This window comes from Podarcis filfolensis (genome assembly GCF_964270895.1).
Source record: "Podarcis filfolensis genome assembly, chromosome: 10".
In the NCBI taxonomy this organism is placed as follows: domain Eukaryota; kingdom Metazoa; phylum Chordata; class Lepidosauria; order Squamata; family Lacertidae; genus Podarcis; species Podarcis filfolensis.
This window is the reverse complement of record NC_139612.1, coordinates 50,684,209-50,702,970: the sequence shown is the minus strand read 5'-3', so window position 1 is coordinate 50,702,970 and position 18,762 is coordinate 50,684,209. Positions and strand designations below refer to the sequence as shown.

General features: G+C 44.7%; 1 protein-coding gene across 1 annotated transcript in view; it reads left to right on the top strand.

Annotated features, from left to right (window-relative positions):
• The first annotated feature begins 52 nt into the window (after nt 1-52).
• The window catches only part of POLR3B (RNA polymerase III subunit B), a 60,931-nt gene continuing 42,221 nt past the window's right edge, over nt 53-18,762 (top strand). The window contains exons 1-12 of the mRNA XM_083574081.1: nt 53-182; nt 1,993-2,025; nt 2,393-2,449; nt 2,548-2,612; nt 3,388-3,463; nt 3,943-4,043; nt 4,208-4,299; nt 4,870-4,987; nt 6,129-6,237; nt 13,830-13,952; nt 15,431-15,547; nt 16,264-16,398. Of these exons, the coding sequence (XP_083430207.1) occupies nt 111-182; nt 1,993-2,025; nt 2,393-2,449; nt 2,548-2,612; nt 3,388-3,463; nt 3,943-4,043; nt 4,208-4,299; nt 4,870-4,987; nt 6,129-6,237; nt 13,830-13,952; nt 15,431-15,547; nt 16,264-16,398 (1,098 nt within the window). The 5' untranslated portion in view covers nt 53-110. The remainder of the gene's footprint in view (nt 183-1,992; nt 2,026-2,392; nt 2,450-2,547; nt 2,613-3,387; nt 3,464-3,942; nt 4,044-4,207; nt 4,300-4,869; nt 4,988-6,128; nt 6,238-13,829; nt 13,953-15,430; nt 15,548-16,263; nt 16,399-18,762) is intronic.

Sequence of the window (18,762 nt, the reverse complement as noted above, 5' to 3'; positions counted from 1 at the left end):
GGGTCAAGTTGCAACGGGGGGCCGGTTTCACAACCGTACTCGGTGCGCTCTGCACAGCGCAGGCCGGGCTTTCGTCGCTTTCCCCCCCGGACTGGCTGGTTCTCTCTGCCATGGAGACGCTGGCGGCGGAGCTGGGAGCTTCAACTCCGGAGCAAGCGGCGGCTCCCGTAAACACGGTGGAGGTGAGAAGTTGGTAAAAGGAGAAGGAAGCAGGGGAGAGACGGGGGCGGCGCCTTGGCTGCCGAGGCGCCTCCTCGCTGTGGAAAACTAAATACGACGCGTCGGTGCGGCTTCAGGGGGACGCGCGCTCCGGCTTCCCGCTCCGGCTCTTTCGGGCCTTTGTTTGGCCCCCGAGGCAGAGGGAGGGAGTGCATGCGCAGAGCTCCCCTTTCACTCACCTGATACTCTCTTCCCCGTTTCGGGGATACAGCAGGGACAAGTCGGTTGGCGGGTCCCAGGGTAGTGATGGGATGGGAAACCTGTGGACCTCCAGGTGCTTTTTTTTTAAAGACTCCAGCTCCCATCTTCCCTGCCCTTTTGCCATGCTGAGTGGGCTGATGGGAGTTGGAGTCCAATAGCCTTTGGATGGTCACATGGTCCATATCCTTGGTGTATCTGCGCATCAGATGAACTGGAGTTTCCCCCTTTCAATATATTGTAATAGTGCTGCGCTGGCTCGCCAGATGCAGCTTGTCACGCTGGCCACGTGACCTGGAAGTGTCTGCGGACAGCGCTGGCTCCCGGCCTATAGAGTGAGATGAGCGCACAACCCTAGAGTCTGGCAAGACTGGCCCGTACGGGCAGGGGTACCTTTAAGGCTTGGACTTCCTTAATCTTCTTTAAGCTATCTTGGTGAACTTGTTGGTGGGAGAGGGGGCATTGTCCTTGCTGCTAGGTAAAGGTAAAGGGACCCCTGACCATTAGGTCCAGTCGTGGCCGACTTTGGGGTTGCGGCGCTCATCTCACTTTATTGGCCGAGGGAGCCGGTGTACAGCTTCCGGGTCATGTGGCCAGCAGGACTAAGCCGCTTCTGGCGAACCAGAGCAGCACACGGAAATGCCGTTTACCTTCCCGCCGGAGCGGTACCTATTTATCTACTTGCACTTTGACGTGCTTTTGAACTGTTAGGTTGGCAGGAGCAGGGACCGAGCAATGGGAGCTCACCCCATTGCCGGGATTCGAACCACCGACCTTCTGATTGGCCAGTCCTAGGCTCTGTGGTTTAACCCACAGTGCCACCTGCGTCCGTCCTTGCTGCTACTTACCTGTTAATCCAAATGGCACAAGGCACTTCCACCCACTCTTGTCACATGGACGCTGTCTGGATAATATTTGTTTGCTATCAAATAAAAAATGCACGTTAAAAAAGAAAGAAAGAAACGTTACTGTAGCACACATAGACAAAAGCCTGCAAGCATTGCCATCTCTCTTTGTGACTCTGCTGTTCTGGATCTCCTGTGACCAATAGCTCCCTAGGTCTTGAGGTTTGATGAGAAGTTTCAGGGGCTCTAGAAGAGAGGGGCTAAAGTGCAAGGACTGAGCTGGTTTCTCTTTGGCTTAATGGGTTATTTTGCAATTTAGCAGGAGGGCCATAGCTCAGTGGTAGCATATCTGCTTTGCATGCAGAATGTCCCAGGTTTGATCCCCAGAATCTCATAAGTAGAGCTGGGAGAGACCCTTGCCTGAAACCCTGGAGAGCTGCTGCCAGTAATGTAAGCTATGTACATTGCCTTGAATTCCATGATGGAAGAGAAGACGACACAAATGGACTTAATAAATAATTAAACCTCAGTCATCCACATCTGTGAGTTAGAGTAATTGACTTTAAGAGCTTGCTTGATGATCTAAAAAGTGTTATTACTACTAATAAGATCAATATCATCCTACAAGTGAACTAAGCATTTTACATAGAAGAGTATATACCTGTTTAGCTTCTTGAAAATTGATTCCCTATCTTTTAAAAGTTGTTTTATCCTATACCTTTGTTTTCAGGAAAAATGGAGATTACTTCCAGCATTTCTGAAGGTTAGTATATTTGTGCAGTTGCCATTGATGGCATTTACAGGTTTTAATAAATTGAAGTAAATTGAAAATGAAAATCTGAAATATTCTCATTGTTTTCATTAATGATAAGTACTGCAAGCACTGAATATAGCTGGTGTACATTTTCAGTCATGTAAGTGCCCTTCTTTTAGGAAGCATAAATTCATTCTTTGAGTTGGTTGAAAAATTGGTTTTCATGAGTGATGTTTAAGATTTGGATGGTAAATTTTATTTTGAGTGCTAATTAAATTATGTTTCTTTATGCATTTGGATGTTTTTGTTCTGGGCTTTCGCCCCCCTTTTTTTCCTTTTTAATACCCTAGGTAATCTTCCTTTGTGATTATTTTAGGTGAAAGGTCTTGTAAAGCAGCATATAGATTCATTCAATTATTTCATCAATGTAGAGGTAAGCTTTCTTTTTTAAAAAAGCAACATCAGAAAGATGAACACGTGTAATAAATTGCATGCCCTTCAGCTGTAGACTTAGACTTCTTTTATTTCCAGATTAAGAAAATAATGAAAGCCAATGAGAAAATTACAAGTGATGCTGACCCAATGTGGTACTTAAAGTAAGTCTGACTTTGATTTTGGTGGTGGTGACAGAGAATGTGGGTGGATACCTGACATATGAGCTTTGTGCTTCAATATCCTGATGTACTTTCTGTGTAGCCCTTAGTTCTTGGGTTAATCCATTTTAATTTAATAAAGCCCTTGAGGCAATGGAAATCCTGTGTGGAGCAGCATAAATGTACAACATGGTCTGTGGTGTTAGTGATCCATCTGAATAGGATTCAATTGCAATATGTTCCATTATGTCCTTCTCTGAAGTTTGGTTTAGGTTTAGGTTACATTTAACTTTAGGCTTCATTCCTACTTACAGGTGGGCTTCCCATTCTGCTTCATGGACATGCACGCACCCCATCTTAAATGATACTCTTGCCTTACTGTTAACAGATGTGGGGAACCTTTGGCCCTCCAGATGTTGCCGAGCTGTAGCTCCCATCATCCCAGGCCATTGGCCCTACTTGCTGAGACTGATGAGAGTTGCAGTTCAGGGATATCTGGAGGGCCATTAATTCCTCACATCTGCTGTTAAGAGGGTCTCCCCCCTTTGGTTCTATACAAAGAAAGATGTCAGCCCAGGAATCTTCCCATTCTTCGAGCAGAATCTGGTGAGCACTTGTATAGCTGAGGGGAAACTATCCCTTTATTTGCTCCCATTAAGATTATGGTTCTTCTTATATATTTCTCATTGGTTTTTAGTAAACCAAAGGTTTAACAAAATGGAATGTGAGCTGGGCAACTGGGTTGTATCCCATTTTTAAGTTGGGTCTTTCATTGCAGATACCTCAATATATATGTGGGTACTCCAGATGTTGAAGAAAGCTTTAATGTAACAAGACCTGTTTCTCCTCATGAGGTATTTGCATCTATTCAGCCTTTTTGTACCTTTGTGTGAACCAGCTAATTGAGCTTCTTGTTGTAATTGATGACTATGAAAGAACTGTGACTGATTTTTGGTCATATTATGTCCCAAAGAGTATATTACTGTTGCATGGTGCATTTTTGTTACTCATATTTTTTCTTCAGTTGTTAATTGTATATTGAGGTCTGATACACCTGCAAGATTAGGTTAGACTTTTCACTGCTGAAAATAGTCAGATCTTTGGAGAGAGAAGCTACCATGTCTCATCTGAGGGAGGACTTGCATGTGCTGTGTGTGTTGCAATATATAGACTTGCTTCTTTGCAGTAACTTAAGGGAAAAAATCTAGCAAATAAATTTTAGTCTCTGGGATTTTTAATGATTGAGGATTGGAAAAAGAAGAAATATGAGGACTGCAAAGGAGTGTTGCGTTCCACCTGAAAAATATTTAACCGTGTGGCTCTTCTCTTTAAGTGTCGCTTGAGAGACATGACGTATTCTGCCCCAATTACAGTAGACATTGAATACACCCGAGGTAGCCAGAGGATTATTCGCAATGCATTACCTGTTGGCCGGTAGGTTACCAATATAAAGATAAATACTACTTTTGTGTGTTGTTTACGTTCTGTATTAATTGCTGTGATAAAATGTGAGAGACTTGTTTTGCTTTTAATCAAAGAGGGCAATCCAGTGTGTACTCTGAGCCTGCAAGGTAATTTTTACTTTGGTGTTCTTGCAGGATGCCAGTAATGTTGCGCAGTTCCAATTGTGTTCTTACTGGAAAAACTCCAGCAGAATTTGCCAAGCTTAATGAATGCCCTTTAGATCCAGGTAACAACATTTTCTAATAGTGTTTGTTCCTTTTGAATGAGTTGTGATCCCTTTTACTATGTTACTCAATGGAGCCTTCTAACACATGAGCTGCAACAGATTATGGAATGAGAGATTTTCAGACTGTAGAAGGGTCTTAGTGAAGTTTCTGCTTTGATTAGAGCAGTTTACTAAGGTTCCTACCCAGGGACAGGGAATTACCATTGGTAGCTACAAGCCTTGTCATCTACTTGCTGTACAGATTTCCCAAGTATTCCTGGAATCTTCCAAGACTTTGTCTATGCTGCTTCTGGTTTCAGGAGGTCATGGTAGCACAATGGAGAATTTCACTAGATAGCCATCTTAAGTTCATACTGAGGGAAGTAGGTCCATGCATTAAGGTGCCTTCTTCGGTTTACTGAAGGCATTGTATAGCAGTCTCTGCAATTACAAGTGGAATCAGAGATTTCCTCACTAAATACTGCAGGCCAGTGTAGCTGACAAAGCAAAAATGTACATTTCAGAGGTTTGCAAAGTCCATTAATGTTTAAAACTAATGTCAATCGAGATTTTCCATTCTCCACTGGACAGGTGGCTACTTCATTGTCAAAGGTGTAGAGAAGGTAATTCTTATTCAAGAGCAGTTATCGAAAAACAGAATAATTGTGGAAGCTGACAGAAAAGGGACGGTTGGCGCATCAGTTACCAGGTAAAAGAACTCATTAGTATAACTGCAGGCTGGTTTCCTATGATACCACGGCTGGGATCAAAATAATTACTTTAGGCACAGCCAGGAGTCTGGGCATGCCTAGTATGATGAGGGTGCTATTTATGCCCTACTTTTCCTCCAAGGTGGCATACACAGCTTTCTCCCTTCTCCATTTATCCTCACAGTCCTTACAACAACTACGTGAGGAAAGTTAGGCCGAGTGAGCATGATTGGCCCAAGGTCACTCAGTGAAGCTTCATGGCTGAGTGGGGATTTGAGCTTACACCTCCCTGGTCTTAGTCCAACGCATTAACCACTGCATTACACATATTCCCCACTTTTTTTCTTTGAAAAAAAGTGGCAGCCTACTCAGTGCCATATAACAAACTGCTTTTGAACATTACTTAACTGAAAAGCGGCTTTCTATATTTCATTGTGGTGGCAGGGTGAGTTTGACAAACATGAGTTCAAAGTTCCACTGAGTATACAGAACTAGTTGTACGCTCATACAAAGATCATGGAAAGAGCCTTGTGTTTGAATGCGTTTTTCATGCACATTTGGTAACCATTTGTTAAACGTAATTCCAAATGTTTGCAACTTGGTCCTTAAAAATAACAGAGCAGAAGTTCAACCAAAGCTTTGTGGAAGGGGGAAACCACTTTGGTTAGCCTAAAATAAGTGGATCAGTAGAAAATGCAAAGTTTGCTGTATTTTAAGTGCTCCGAAAAATGCAACATGCCTGTGTTCTGAAAACACCGGCAGATAGTCAGACAAAATTATTTATTTAATCCCTGCAAACCAAGAATTAAATATGGTACAAAAGACAGAATAGATAACCACTTACAGTAGCAGTGGAGAACAGATGGCCCTCCAGATCTTACTGGACTCCAGCTCCCTTCAGCCCCAGCCAGCATGGCCAGCAGCATCTGGAGGATGATAGGTTCCCCTTCCCTGGCTTACAGGTTTGCAATCAAAGAAGACATGAATTGGAAGGAGGTTGGCACAGTAATAAGATCCCAGGTTTTATGCACAAAAAACCTTCCTGTGTTCTGATGTACAAAGCCATGATAAGTTTCCCCCCTCGCTGTCGGGGTTTGTAGAATTAATGAGGTCTTTCCTTTTCTTTTTACAAATGTGTAGTTCTACTCATGAAAAGAAGAGCAGAACTAATATAACCGTGAAGCAAGGAAGATTCTACCTTAAGCATAACACCCTGTCGGAAGATATTCCCATTGCAATAATCTTCAAGGTAATTTTTTAAAAGAACAGTCTCCATTATCAGTGCTTGGAGTACAATCCTGTACGTGTCACTGAGTTCAGTGGGGCTTTCTCACAGGTAAGCCTCTATAAAATTACAGCCTAGAACAGTTTATAGAAGAACTTCAAATACTTAGTATAAAGGGGGAAATAATAGAATCGTAGAATTTTAGAGTTGGAAGCGGCCTCAAGGGTCATTTAGTCTAGCCCCTGCAATGCAGAATTTTTTTTGCCCAACATGGACCTCAAACCCACAGCCCTGAGGTTAAGAGTCAATATTTATTTATTTTTGTTCTTTGTCTATGTTCAAGTTTCTTTTAGCTGTTTGCTCTACACCGTAGGAAACTTTTATTTGCTAGTCTTGAAGTGTTGGGTTATACCTTGACATAATGTGAGGTTCATCTTTGGCACAATTGCCATTACTTTTGCCTGGTGTTTTTTTAAGCCAATAAAAATGGAAAAGGAGGAAAAGGCAGAGGTAGGGGAGATGGGGGGGGGAATAAAAGTGAGTTGCAGGCAGGGATGTTTGAGAATTTCAATTTGCAGGTTGGAACTTACCGTATTTTTCGCCCCATAGGGCGCACCACCCATAGGGCGCACCTAGTTTTTTGGGGGGGAAATAAAGGAAAAAAAATTATTTCCCCCCCAGGCGCGGGGCTGGGGCGGGGGAAGCCCGAGCTTCCTCCGACCCCAGCCCCCAGAACAGGCTGCTATCCACAAGCCTAGGGAGCCCGTCGGGAAGTCACACCAGTCTCCCCAGGCTTGCAGATATCTGCCCGAAGCCCGGGGTGCGCTCCGCTGCGCTCCCCGGGTTTCAGGCTGCAGGCTGCTGTCCGCAAGCTGTGGGAGCCCGGTGCCACTTCCCGCCGGGCTCCCATGGCTTGTGGAGAGCTGCCCGAAGCCCGGGGTGCGCTCCGCTGCGCGCCCCAGGCTTCGGGCAGCAGGCTGCTATCCGCAAGCCTAGGGAGCCCTGCGGGAACTCCCGCGGGCTCCCCAGGTTTGCGGATATCTGCCCGAAGCCTGCATTCGCCCCATAGGACGCACACACATTTCCCCTTCCTTTTTGGAGGGGAAAAAGTGCGTCCTATAGGGGGAAAAATACGGTAATTTTTCAGTGCTTTCACACTTCCTGAAATTTCCTACACAGTTCTTGGTTCAAAAATAGTATCAAAATGCCTTGAGAGAATGCGTACCTTGAGAGAATGCATTTTTTCATGTGGATTTTTTTTTCTTTAAGATTTGATTGGAATCTTTCCCAGTGAGAGCATCAGCTATTGGCCAGAATGTTGGCTTGGTCATATTGGTTCTATATTTAGTTCATTTCCTGTTTTATATAATGTATTCAGCTGCTAGAACAGCTTTAGGGATTGTGCCAAACGATACCCTAAAAAGATCGCAGAGCACTGCCAGAAGAGGGCAGCACTTGCTTGTAACTTAAATGTGTAAATAATGCTGTGTGGATGTAACAGGGTGGGATTTGTGGACTGGGTTGCTACCTTATCTATTTTAAGGTAGAACATCTATAATAGTTAAGGGTCTACTGCACGGGATGCTAATTTGTGTCATTCCCAATCACTTTATACTTTAAAATAATTCCTTCCATTTATAAAAAAAAATATTAATTAGGAATGTACTGCATAGAGAAGTAATGTGTAACCCTTCATCCTACTGCAACTGTAACCACACATCTGGTGGTACAAGTAGAATTATAAAAACGTTTCTATTGGCACCAAGTTGTGACTGCAAAAAAATTATGCCAAAAGCAGGGCTGGCATTTGGTGCTGGATTTAAATCCAGTGCTGACAGCATGCCCCACTCTTGACAGGGATTGGCTCTGATCAGGTACTCTTCACAGGAGCCAATCCTGTGGAGCTCTTCTTGCATGCATTGGCAGAATTTAAAGGACACAAAATGTTCCCCATGCCTGCTTTAGAATGTCTGTAAACCACGAGGCTTGTGGAAGTAACACCCCCCACAGCGTGATTTTATTTCTGCATCACACTATAGTTGACCACTGTGGGAGGAGTTAAGAATAAACATTTTATTATTTTCTTGTACTTTTTTTGTTTGATATGGTGAGGATCAGCTGGAGCCCTGAGTAAAAATCTAGGGCCAGTTGCCACCGTTATACACAGACTTCATGTGCACTTCTCCAAGACTTAACTAATGGAATAATCTCCAAAGCCTGCGTGAGGCCGTTTCTCCCCTTACTTTAGAAAAAAGCATGAGTACCTTCTTGAGGATTCTGTAAGCAGGAATATATTATATCAGTGGCAATTAAAGTTTAATTTTAATTCTTTGGGGGATTAGTTCAACTGAGTTCACTTGGAAATGAATAAGTTTGTATCTAGTACAATTTGACCGATTAGTTGGGCTGCTGATTGGGTATACTGGGGAAATAAATGAATTAATGTTTATTTATAAATAAATGATCTTGTACAGCTTTTGAATAATGAATTGATCAGTGGGCATACCAGGGAAATAAATAAATAAATTTCTGTTTGTGAATAAATACATTTATATTTACTCTCTTTTGGAGATAACTACTTGGGTTGTTGATTGGTGGGTACATTGGGGTAATAACTCACGAACAGCAAATGCTACTCAGAACAACAGACAGCCCCAAAAATTACTTCCCCAAAACGACCTAAGCCATTCTTATGTATGATGGAAGCCATCCAGAGTGGCTATGGTAACCCAGTCAGATGGGTGGAGTATAAATAATAAAATCATCATCATTATTAGAAAAAAGCTGGCACCCCCCAAAAGAACAAGGCAACTCCCATCCACATAATTCATCCCAGTAAACCCCAGAAGCAATCCCCAATAATGCCAGGTGGCGCTGTGGGTTAAACCACAGAGCCTAGGACTTGCTGATCAAAAGGTCCGCGGTTCGAATCCCCGTGATGGGGTGAGCTCGCGTTGCTCGGTCCCTGCTCCTGCCAACCTAGCAGTTCAAAAGCATGTCAAAGTGCAAGTAGATAAATAGGTACTGCTCTGGTGGGAAGGTAAACGGCGTTTCTGTGCACTGCTCTGGTTCGCCAGAAGCGGCTTAGTCATGCTGGCCACGTGACCCAGAAGCTTCATGCCGGCTCCCTCGGTCAATAAAGCGAGATGAGCGCCACAACCCGAGTTGGTCACGACTAGACCTAATGGTCAGGGGTCCCTTTACCTTTTTAAGGAACCTGAATACAATCAGTAATTAGGAGGCAGTGGTTCTGGAGATGCTGTTGTTAAGAGGGCAGCAGAGGAAGTCAGTCAAACACCGGCCGGAGGAGAGTTACTCACAAACCCCTTGAGATAACTCCACAGCCTTCCAGGGGTCTGCAGCCCATTGATCTATATCTAGTACTGTCAGAAAGCTGTTATACTGGTGCATGTCTTCCAGTGTGGCGCTCAGCACATGCACTCCCACCCAAGGGTTCTTTTTTATGGCTGCACATCATTTTGAGTGGTGCATAATGGAAATATAAATAACATAAATAGAGCTGCTTCGTAAGCTGCACGCCCTTGGAATGGCAAGCCGTGTCTAAGCTATCACATTCACGTGCTGGAGGGAGCTGCAATCTGCTGCTATTCCTTGTATATGCAACTGCTTCAAATGCAACTGAATACTCAGCATGTGTGTGCATGCAGTGTGATATGTGAAATGGCCTTTAAAATTGTGACATTCCACAGCAAGGACTATAGTTTTGTAGCTAGGGGGTCTGTGGAGTCTGGGACCAAGGGACTGGAAGCTTTCATCTAAAGCCAGGGGTGGAGAACCTGCTTGGGAAGCCAGATGATATTGGACTCTCAGTTGCATTGGCCATGCTGGTTATTGGGAGTCCAGAAACATCTGGAGGACACACAGGTTCCCCAGCTCTGCTCTAAAGCAGCTATAGCTGCCTGATGCCTCCTGCTTGTGTCTGTTATCTGGGGGAAGGAGTTGCAAGGGAGAGGGCAAAGCCATAGGCAGTACTATTTAAAGTCCTTCATTGACATGCTTGGCTTGAGCATTAGGGACAACTTCTACTACCCTCAACTACTTGCTGCATGGCCAGGGGGGTTGCAGGTGGAGTTGTTAGCAGCAGTAAAACCAGCTGTTTAGAGCACCACCACTGTCACTTAGCTGTGTGGGATCTGGAACATCTTCAGGGCACTGGGAGTATGTATTTCAGAACACTGCCATGTGCTGCCTTCTGTAATGTGTAATTTCCTAAACAACATTTTGTAGGGGCCAATGGCTGCAGCAAATGCTTTCTAAAAGGAATAGGCTCAGTGATCACATTTAATTAGGTAGGAATTTAATGCAATTTAAAGAGAATGTGAGTTGGAGGTGCATTGTCTGTTTACAGTGAGCCCAAGAGTACACTGTGTGTTTGCTGGTGTATCTTTGTTATGCCTTGTTTAAAGAAAAATATTAATGCAAGGCATAGCTTTTCACCCTTCCAACTTCTAAGAAGCATATTGTAGCTCTGCCAAAAAGAGGTGTTATTGACTTGATTCCCTGTTTCTTGATATGGCAGAACTCCAGACAAATATGTGAAAGGAGAAGCTTTAGCATTATCTAGAACGTACAAAGGCCTGCACTGCTGGCTGCTGCCTTGAAACACTTTATTCACAGAGAGATTGGGGAGATTTTCCTTTCTAAACCTGTTAAACATTTTCTTAATGTATTAAGCCTCTTTTACAATATCAGCTATAACCTGGTGCTTAAGGATCTGTGGAAAAAAACTAGATAAAATGGCTTTCAAGACGGCTTTCTGTGTGAAATCCTTTTTCTTTGCCTTCACTTTCCCTCTCCCCAACCCATGAGAGGCAACTTGTGAGGCAATTTACCAATGCCTGCGATTGAGTGCACCTGCCTGGAGACAGAGCAGAGCCGCCCCCAGGTTTGAGGGGCCCTGGATAAAGTACCCTCTAGTGGGTCCTCTCCTGTGCCAGTTATCTCTGACAGGATTTTGTGACCTTGGCAAAAATTCTTTGGGCATGCAGACATGTAGCCACTATTATGCCTTGCCACCATTATACAGTGGTACCTCGGGTTACATACGCTTCAGGTTACATATACCGTATTTTTCGCCCTATAGGATGCACTTTCCCCCCTCCAAAAATGAAGGGGAAATCTGGGTGCGTCCTATGGGGTGAATGCAGGCTTTCGCTGAAGCTTGGAGAGCGAGAGGGGTTGGTGCGCACCGACCCCTCTCGCTCTCCAGGCTTCAGGAACACATCCGCAGCCTAGGCAACCCTGTGGGAGTTCCCGCAGGGCTGTCTAGGCTGCGGATAGTAGCCTGCTTCCCGGAGCGCCAGGCGCGCTGAAAGCAGAGCACCCGGCGCTTCGGGAATACATCCGCAGCCTAGGTAGCCATGCGAGAGTTCCCGCAGGGCTGTCTAGGCTGCGGATAGCAGCCTGCCACCCGGCGCGAGAGGCGCCCTGAAGCAGAGCGCCCCTCGCGCCGGGCAGACATCGGCCAGCCCCACAAGCTCGGGGGACAGCAGGGAGGCGCAGCGCCGCCATCCCGCTGTTTCTCGACCTGGTTCGGTTTCCCGGACCTGGTTTTGGGGGGGAAATAAAGGAAAAAAAATTTTCCTTTATTTCCCCCCAAAAAAACTTGGTGTGTCCTATGGGACGGAGCGTCCTATGGGACGAAAAATACGGTACTTCAGGTTACAGATTCCGCTTCAGGATAAGAACAGAAATCGTGCTCCGGCGGCGCAGCAGCAGCAGGAGGCCCCATTAGCTAAAGTGGTGCTTCAGGTTAAGAACAGTTTCAGGTTAAGAACTGACCTCCGGAACGAATTAAGTACTTAACCCGAGGTACCACTGTAATGCAATGCAGGGGGTTTGGCCCTTGGGGCCCCTTCCAACTCCATGATTCTGTAATTTCCTACACTGTGTAATTGACACTGTGGGAAATTAAAACAATGGTTCCAAGTACCCTCGCATGGGGCCCAATGGAGCAGCATTGACTCTCGGCTTGAGGGAGCAGACCTCAGCGCAGTTATGGTGGGACCTGCCATGGTGTTGGGACCCCAGCAGCTGCCTGAAGATGTCGTGTGCTGACATTGAGCTTGGCTGGGGAAATCTTACCAGAATGCATTTTGAGGCAATGGAAGAAATGTTGTTGTTGTTGTTGTTGTTTAGTCGTTTAGTCGTGTCCGACTCTTCGTGACCCCATGGACCAGAGCTCGCCAGGCACTTCTGTCCTCCACTGCCTCCCGCAGTTTGATCAAACTCATGCTGGTAGCTTCAAGAACACCATCCAACCATTTCATCCTCTGTCGTCCCCTTCTCCTTGTGCCCTCCATCTTTCCCAACATCAGGGTCTTTTCCAGGGAGTCTTCTCTTCTCATGAGGTGGCCAAAGTATTGGAGCCTCAGCTTCACGATCTGTCCTTCCAGTGAGCACTCAGGGCTGATTTCCTTAAGAATGGATACGTTTGATCTTCTTGCAGTCCATGGGACTCTCAAGAGTCTCCTCCAGCACCATAATTCAAAAGCATCAATTCTTCGGCGATCAGCCTTCTTTATGGTCCAGCTTTATGGTCCAGCTTTATGGAAGAAATGTGGGGGAGGTTAAATCAGCACGGTACAGGTGCAAGGCTGCTGATTGGCTGGCAGCGTCCACATGATGTTCCATGCACCTGTACAGGGCATGCTGAAGGAGCGTCTCCGTCCCCCATCGTTCTACACAGACACGGAGGTCCAGCGCCGAGGGCCTTCTGGCGGTTCCCTCACTGCGAGAAACCAAGTTACAGGGAACCAGGCAGAGGGCCTTCTCAGTAGTGGCACCGGCCCTGTGGAATGCCCTCCCACCAGATGTCAAAGAGAAAAACAACTACCAGACTTTTAGAATACATCTGAAGGCAGCCCTGTTTAGGGAAGCTTTTAATGTTTGATGTATTACGGTATTTTAATATTTTGTTGGAAGCCGCCCAGAGTGGCTGGGGAAGCCCAGCCAGATGGGCAGGGTATAAATAATTTTTTATTATTATATTCTTATTATGACCCCCCCCCCCACTTTCTCTACTTCAATAGCACCAAGTCACCCCTCCTTCAGGCAGCAGTGTTCAGTGGCAACTGTTGGAAGCCTCCTGTGAACCGCCTAACTGAGCAGCTACTGCTGAAAAAGAGAGCTAATCATCACCAGCTATGCACAAAATCGTTAGCAAGTTTGCATAACTTGAGAGAGAGGGTGTGTGTATAAAAAGATACCATTCATTCCTTTCCTGTAGCTCTTCAACAGGCTTCCTCTGTTGCATTTGTCCCATACAAATACTGTAGCAGAGCATTGCTTCTTATTAAACTATATGAGGTTTCTTCTGCAAATGAGCTGCCAATAGCGTTACTCTGCTCCTTTCGTTTGTGTTTCCTGCTGCTGCTGCTGCTGCTGCTGCTTTGGCTTATCAAGATTTCCATTTCATAGTTTGAGTATGTGCTGCTGCCAGTGCCAGATGGCCCTGTTTCTGAGAGAAGTCGCTTTGGGTTAGGAGTAATACTGACTACAATGGCAAAATTAGCATAAGCAAATGTCAGCAAGTTAGCACCACGCCAGCATTCTTTCTCTCCTTTTCTACCTTTTATTTTTCTTCCCTCTTCTAGGCTATGGGCGTGGAGAGTGACCAGGAGATTGTGCAGATGATTGGTACAGAGGAGCATGTGATGGCTGCATTTGGTCCCAGCTTGGAGGAGTGCCAAAAAGCTCAGATTTTCACACAGATGCAGGTGTGTGACATTTTGAGCATCCATCTAAGAAGAAAATGGCTTCTTAGTTTTGCCTGTTGTGAGCTGATGGAACGGCTCAGAGAATGCACTGGCCACAGTCTTCTGTCTGTCAAGCCCCTTTGCTTTCTGTAGATTGGAAAAGTTATTTTCCAAGTAAGAAAGCCCATCTCTGAGAGCTGATCTGTGCATTACTCAGGCTGAGGTGGAAGAGTTTTGATCATGGCTAAAAGTGGACATAGAATGAACATTATGGTGCAAAAGATGGGGAAATTGTTTGGGAGGACTGTGTAAGTAAGCAGCAAAATTAGCATGACCTCAAGAGATCATTTTATACATTGTGACTGTGGCTGTTCTTTCCTGTTTCAGTCCTTCTCAGAGTTCAGTTCTTTATTAACAAAATTCTACTTTGGCTTGCATGATTAGCAGAAATGTTGGGTATTGTCAGGGAACTGCCATCAGTGCCGGAGGGAGAGAGCAAAAGCCAGATGCATTATAGAGAGCCTCCAGGGATCGGGAGAAGTAGCTCCTCTTCCGGGGAAGAGGATAAACGCAGGTCCAGTGGAGAGGAGGCGCAGACGTCGGAAATGGCAAGGCGGTCCCAGGACTCCTTGCCTGGGAGAAGCGAGGAGGGAAGGGGTCCTCCACTGCCCATGCCCTCTCTGCGCAGAAGGCATTCGCACAGAGAGGGATGGCGCAGACTGGGCGTAAAGGAGCTTCATTCTTTGAGGAAGTTCAAGAAACGCCCACTCACGGATTCTGCCAGCGATTGAGTCAGTCACGGGCGAGTGGTGCTCCGGACAGATAAAGTTTACTTTCGCAGCCAGCCAGGGAGATATTTCCCTGCTTGCTCACGAGCAACCCCTTGGAACCGTAACAGGAATTAGACAGGAGTTATTACAACAGTAGTCACTAGAGGACCACTGACCAGAACATGGGGTTTTTGTTCATGGAAGGTTAAAACCATACTAGGAAATATAATTATTGTTAGTATTGTTAGTTGTGTACCTTTGGGCAGTATCCAAAGAGTAATTCCATTAGTGCAAGGACTTCTAGCTGTGCAACGGAACTTCCTCCTCACTCCTCTCCCTGCCTCCCTCCACATGCCCCCTAAACCAGTTTGAGGGGTGACCCCCAACCTTCTGGAGCAGATTTGGGGGAGGTGCTGGGGAATTACTAGGAGCGGGGAGAGAGAGGAATATCCGTGGTGCAAACAGAAATCCTTGTGCTAACAGATCTTCTTCATTAGATACCAGTCCTAGATTGGCCTAGTCCATTTTCACTGGTCATCTTATTAAAGAAGCATTTTACGCTGCTGTCTTCTTTTACATTTTAAAAACTTAGGTTTTGGCATGCTGATTATCTTGTTAATACACAGTCATCTGTTGTTAATATGCAATGTCATTCCCTGAAAGCGGAGACTTCCAAGAAGAGTTTTTAACTTGTACTATGCTAACTTGGATTTGGATTTCACTTTACAGGCGCTGAAGTATCTGGGAAATAAGGTCCGAAGGCAGAGAATGTGGGGAGGACCCAAAAAAACCAAGATGGAAGAAGCAAGAGAGCTGCTGGCAACAACCATTCTTGCCCATGTCCCTGTACGACCGTAAATCTTAGATTTTGGGGCAGGGCGTGTGGGCTGAAATAGGATTCTTGCCATACAAGTCCTGAGTGGGTTGAATGTCCTCTGGCAGAGCACCTTCAATAATCCATGGTGAACTTGTGAGGGTGACTGTATCTTCACCTGTTGTTCATCATCCCAATCTTATTTAGGAAGGCACCTCAGGAAGAGCTGCTGCTTAGTTCTATCGTTAGTTCTTTGTGTGTATTAGAGGAGGAGTCAGATACTTTCTGCTCCTGATCTAATGCCTGTGTTGATTAGTATTCTGATTCATTATTTTTTGCATGCAGCAGTAGGGTATGTGCAGCTCTATATGTGATTCTCTGCACACTAACCTGTGATTACTGGTGTTGGGTTGAGGGAACACTATGTAAAATTCAGAAGCTGTGTGTGTGTGTGTGTGTGTGTGTGTGTGTGTGTGTGTGTGTGAGATCTAGCCATAAACTGACCTAGTGATCTTCTTAAGCAAGGTGCTGTTGCTTGATCTCTACTTTCTCTTCTTGAAATGAGAACTATTGTGAAGGCCTAATAGGGCTTTTGGAAGGATGAATGCAATGAGAAAATGTTGCCACACTATTCTGAGTCTGGGGAATATTGCAGAACTGCAAAATGAGTTTAACCTAAGCTGCATTTTGGACAAACGACTAGCTGTTCCTTACTAGAAACTGTTTACTCCCCTTTTCTGTGTTCCAGGTAAAAGAGTTCAATTTCCGCTCAAAGTGCATTTATACAGCTGTGATGGTCCGCAGAGTGATTTTAGCTCAGGGGGACAACAAAGTGGATGACAGAGACTACTATGGAAACAAACGATTGGAGTTGGCAGGACAGGTAAGTCCACCCTGGGGGTTTTTATACAACATGCAAACATTGATATGGAGTTACCATCTTATTTATTTATTAAATTTGTTGGTTGCTTTACCTTGCCCAAGGCAACCCAAATGATGCCACAGAATTAGGCTGCAGCACAACAGGTTCAGTGTGAAAAAATAATTGTGTGGTTCAGACACACTTTAAGCTTGTTGCAGTGGGTTCTGTTGATTAGTGATTCTGAAACGATAAAGGTTCATAAATACTGGCATATGCCTAATATGTTGAGAGTTGTGTAACGGTTTAAACTGTTTAGTCTAGCTTCCTAAAAATACATCTGAAAGCAGACTTCTATCCCTTATGTGTGTGTTTTTCTATTGTTGACATACGCTTGGCTGTATTTTGCAAATTGATAGAACACCTCACTTTAAGCCTTTTTGCTCAGTGTTTTCAGCTAGAGTTTCTTTCCAAATAGCCTATAACACACCACCCACCCACACCCACCCCTGGTTGTGTTTCTGAGCTAAAAATCCTGTTGCTTAAAAATTTGAATGAAAAAGACTGTTCCTGTATGAGGAGGAAAAGCATAGCAGTCCACACAATGTGAAGACATAAAAGGCATTGTGTCTATAAAAATGTGTGAAAACAATAGCAGCTAATTTCACACCCCATGGGACAAGGGAGTACGAAATGTGCTTTAGCTTTAGATAACAGTTGTTTCCGCTAGCCAAGCTGGTTTACAGAGCTTTCTCTTAGTCTTTCTGCCCACTAGAGGCTTGGCAGGCCAGGTGCCAGCAGAGGTGTTAGCGAAACCTACCGATTCCAAGCTTAATCTTTTCACCTACCTTTTCTCTTTCCTTAATGTGTTCATTATTTGCCGAGCATTTCCCTCGTCTTTGTCCTCAGGGTTTGTTTGGCATTTTTTCCCCTTTCTTTCTTTCTAATTCAGCTTGCTTTGTATGGGCGAGATATGGAACAGCACCAAAATCCGGCACCCTGGAAAGGAAGGGATTTTTACCCTGTGACAAAAGAAAACCGCCTTGACTTCAGAGATTGACTAATCCCAGCTGTTCTGATAATATAATTAAGGCTGCCTAATGTCTTTAATTTTGCAACCAGTTTGTGTGAAAAGGAGAATTTGGCACTCTAAAGCCTTAAACACTAAATGGCAATCTCAAGGCGCCTAATTAGAATTCTCTGACATTAAGCTAATTGGTGAAACTGTATTTCAGCAGCTTAACTACTTTATTAATTTTTTTCCTCAGGATTTTCAATGGAAATCAATTGATGAGCTGTCAGTTCCTCTCCCTTATGTTTCGCCGCCACCACCCCTCAAATTTAATTTGCTCTTCAATGCTCCTGTCTGAAAGACCCTGGGTTCACTACAAAAATTAAATGAATATTATCACTGGCATTCCATCCCGTTCACTCCTTAATCACTTACTCTTGACCTAAAAACGGTCTATTGTGAAACTTTGCTATGTTCTTAGAGAAAGCCTGTGGATGTACTGGAATTAGCCAAGGAATGCTTTAAGACTAAAAAAATGTCAAGAAGTTAGTGTATCCCCCTAACGTAACTTTATTATTTTGAACAGGAGGGGCTGGGAAATGGTGTCCAGTGGTGACTTCTTCTGAAGTCAGTGTTGAAATTTTTAGTTACATATATACTAATTATTTAATAATCTTTTATGCCATCAATGAAACAACCCTAGTACTTGTTTAAAATATAGATAGAGAAAGATATGGGAAGGGCCATAACTCAGTGGTACTTTGCGCCGAAAGACCCCTCTCTTGGTCAGTGTTGACAGTAGTGAGTTAGATGGATCATAAGGCAACTTCCGGTGGCTTACCTAGGCTCATCCAGGGAAGATTCATTCTGATAGCATTCACATGGGTACCCAAGCCCCAAAGTAACCAGAGATCTGCAAGTAATTTATGAATGTCCAGGGCATGCCATATTGGCCTCTTCCCAAAGTGCACTTCAGAATCTGAGCATAAGAAGAGCCCTTCTGTATCAGACCAGAGGCTGATCTAACTCCAGGATCCTGTTCTCACAGTGGCTAACAATATCGGAAGCCTACAGGCAGGAACTGACAAGTGTGTTAGCACTCCATTTGTATTCCTGAGGCATGCTGGCTCTGAGACTGGAGGTAATACAGAGCCATAACGGCTAGCAGCCATTAAGAACCTTAACCTTGATGAATTTGCCTGAACCCCTTTAAAATCATCCAATTTGTGGGCTATTAGTGCATCCTGGGGTAGCTAATTCTTTACTTTTAACTGGGGGCTATACGAAGGATCGGGTATTTTTCTCTGTCCTGAATCTTCCAGTGTTCAACTTCATTGGATGACCTCATGTTCTAGTATTAGGGGAAGGGATATAGA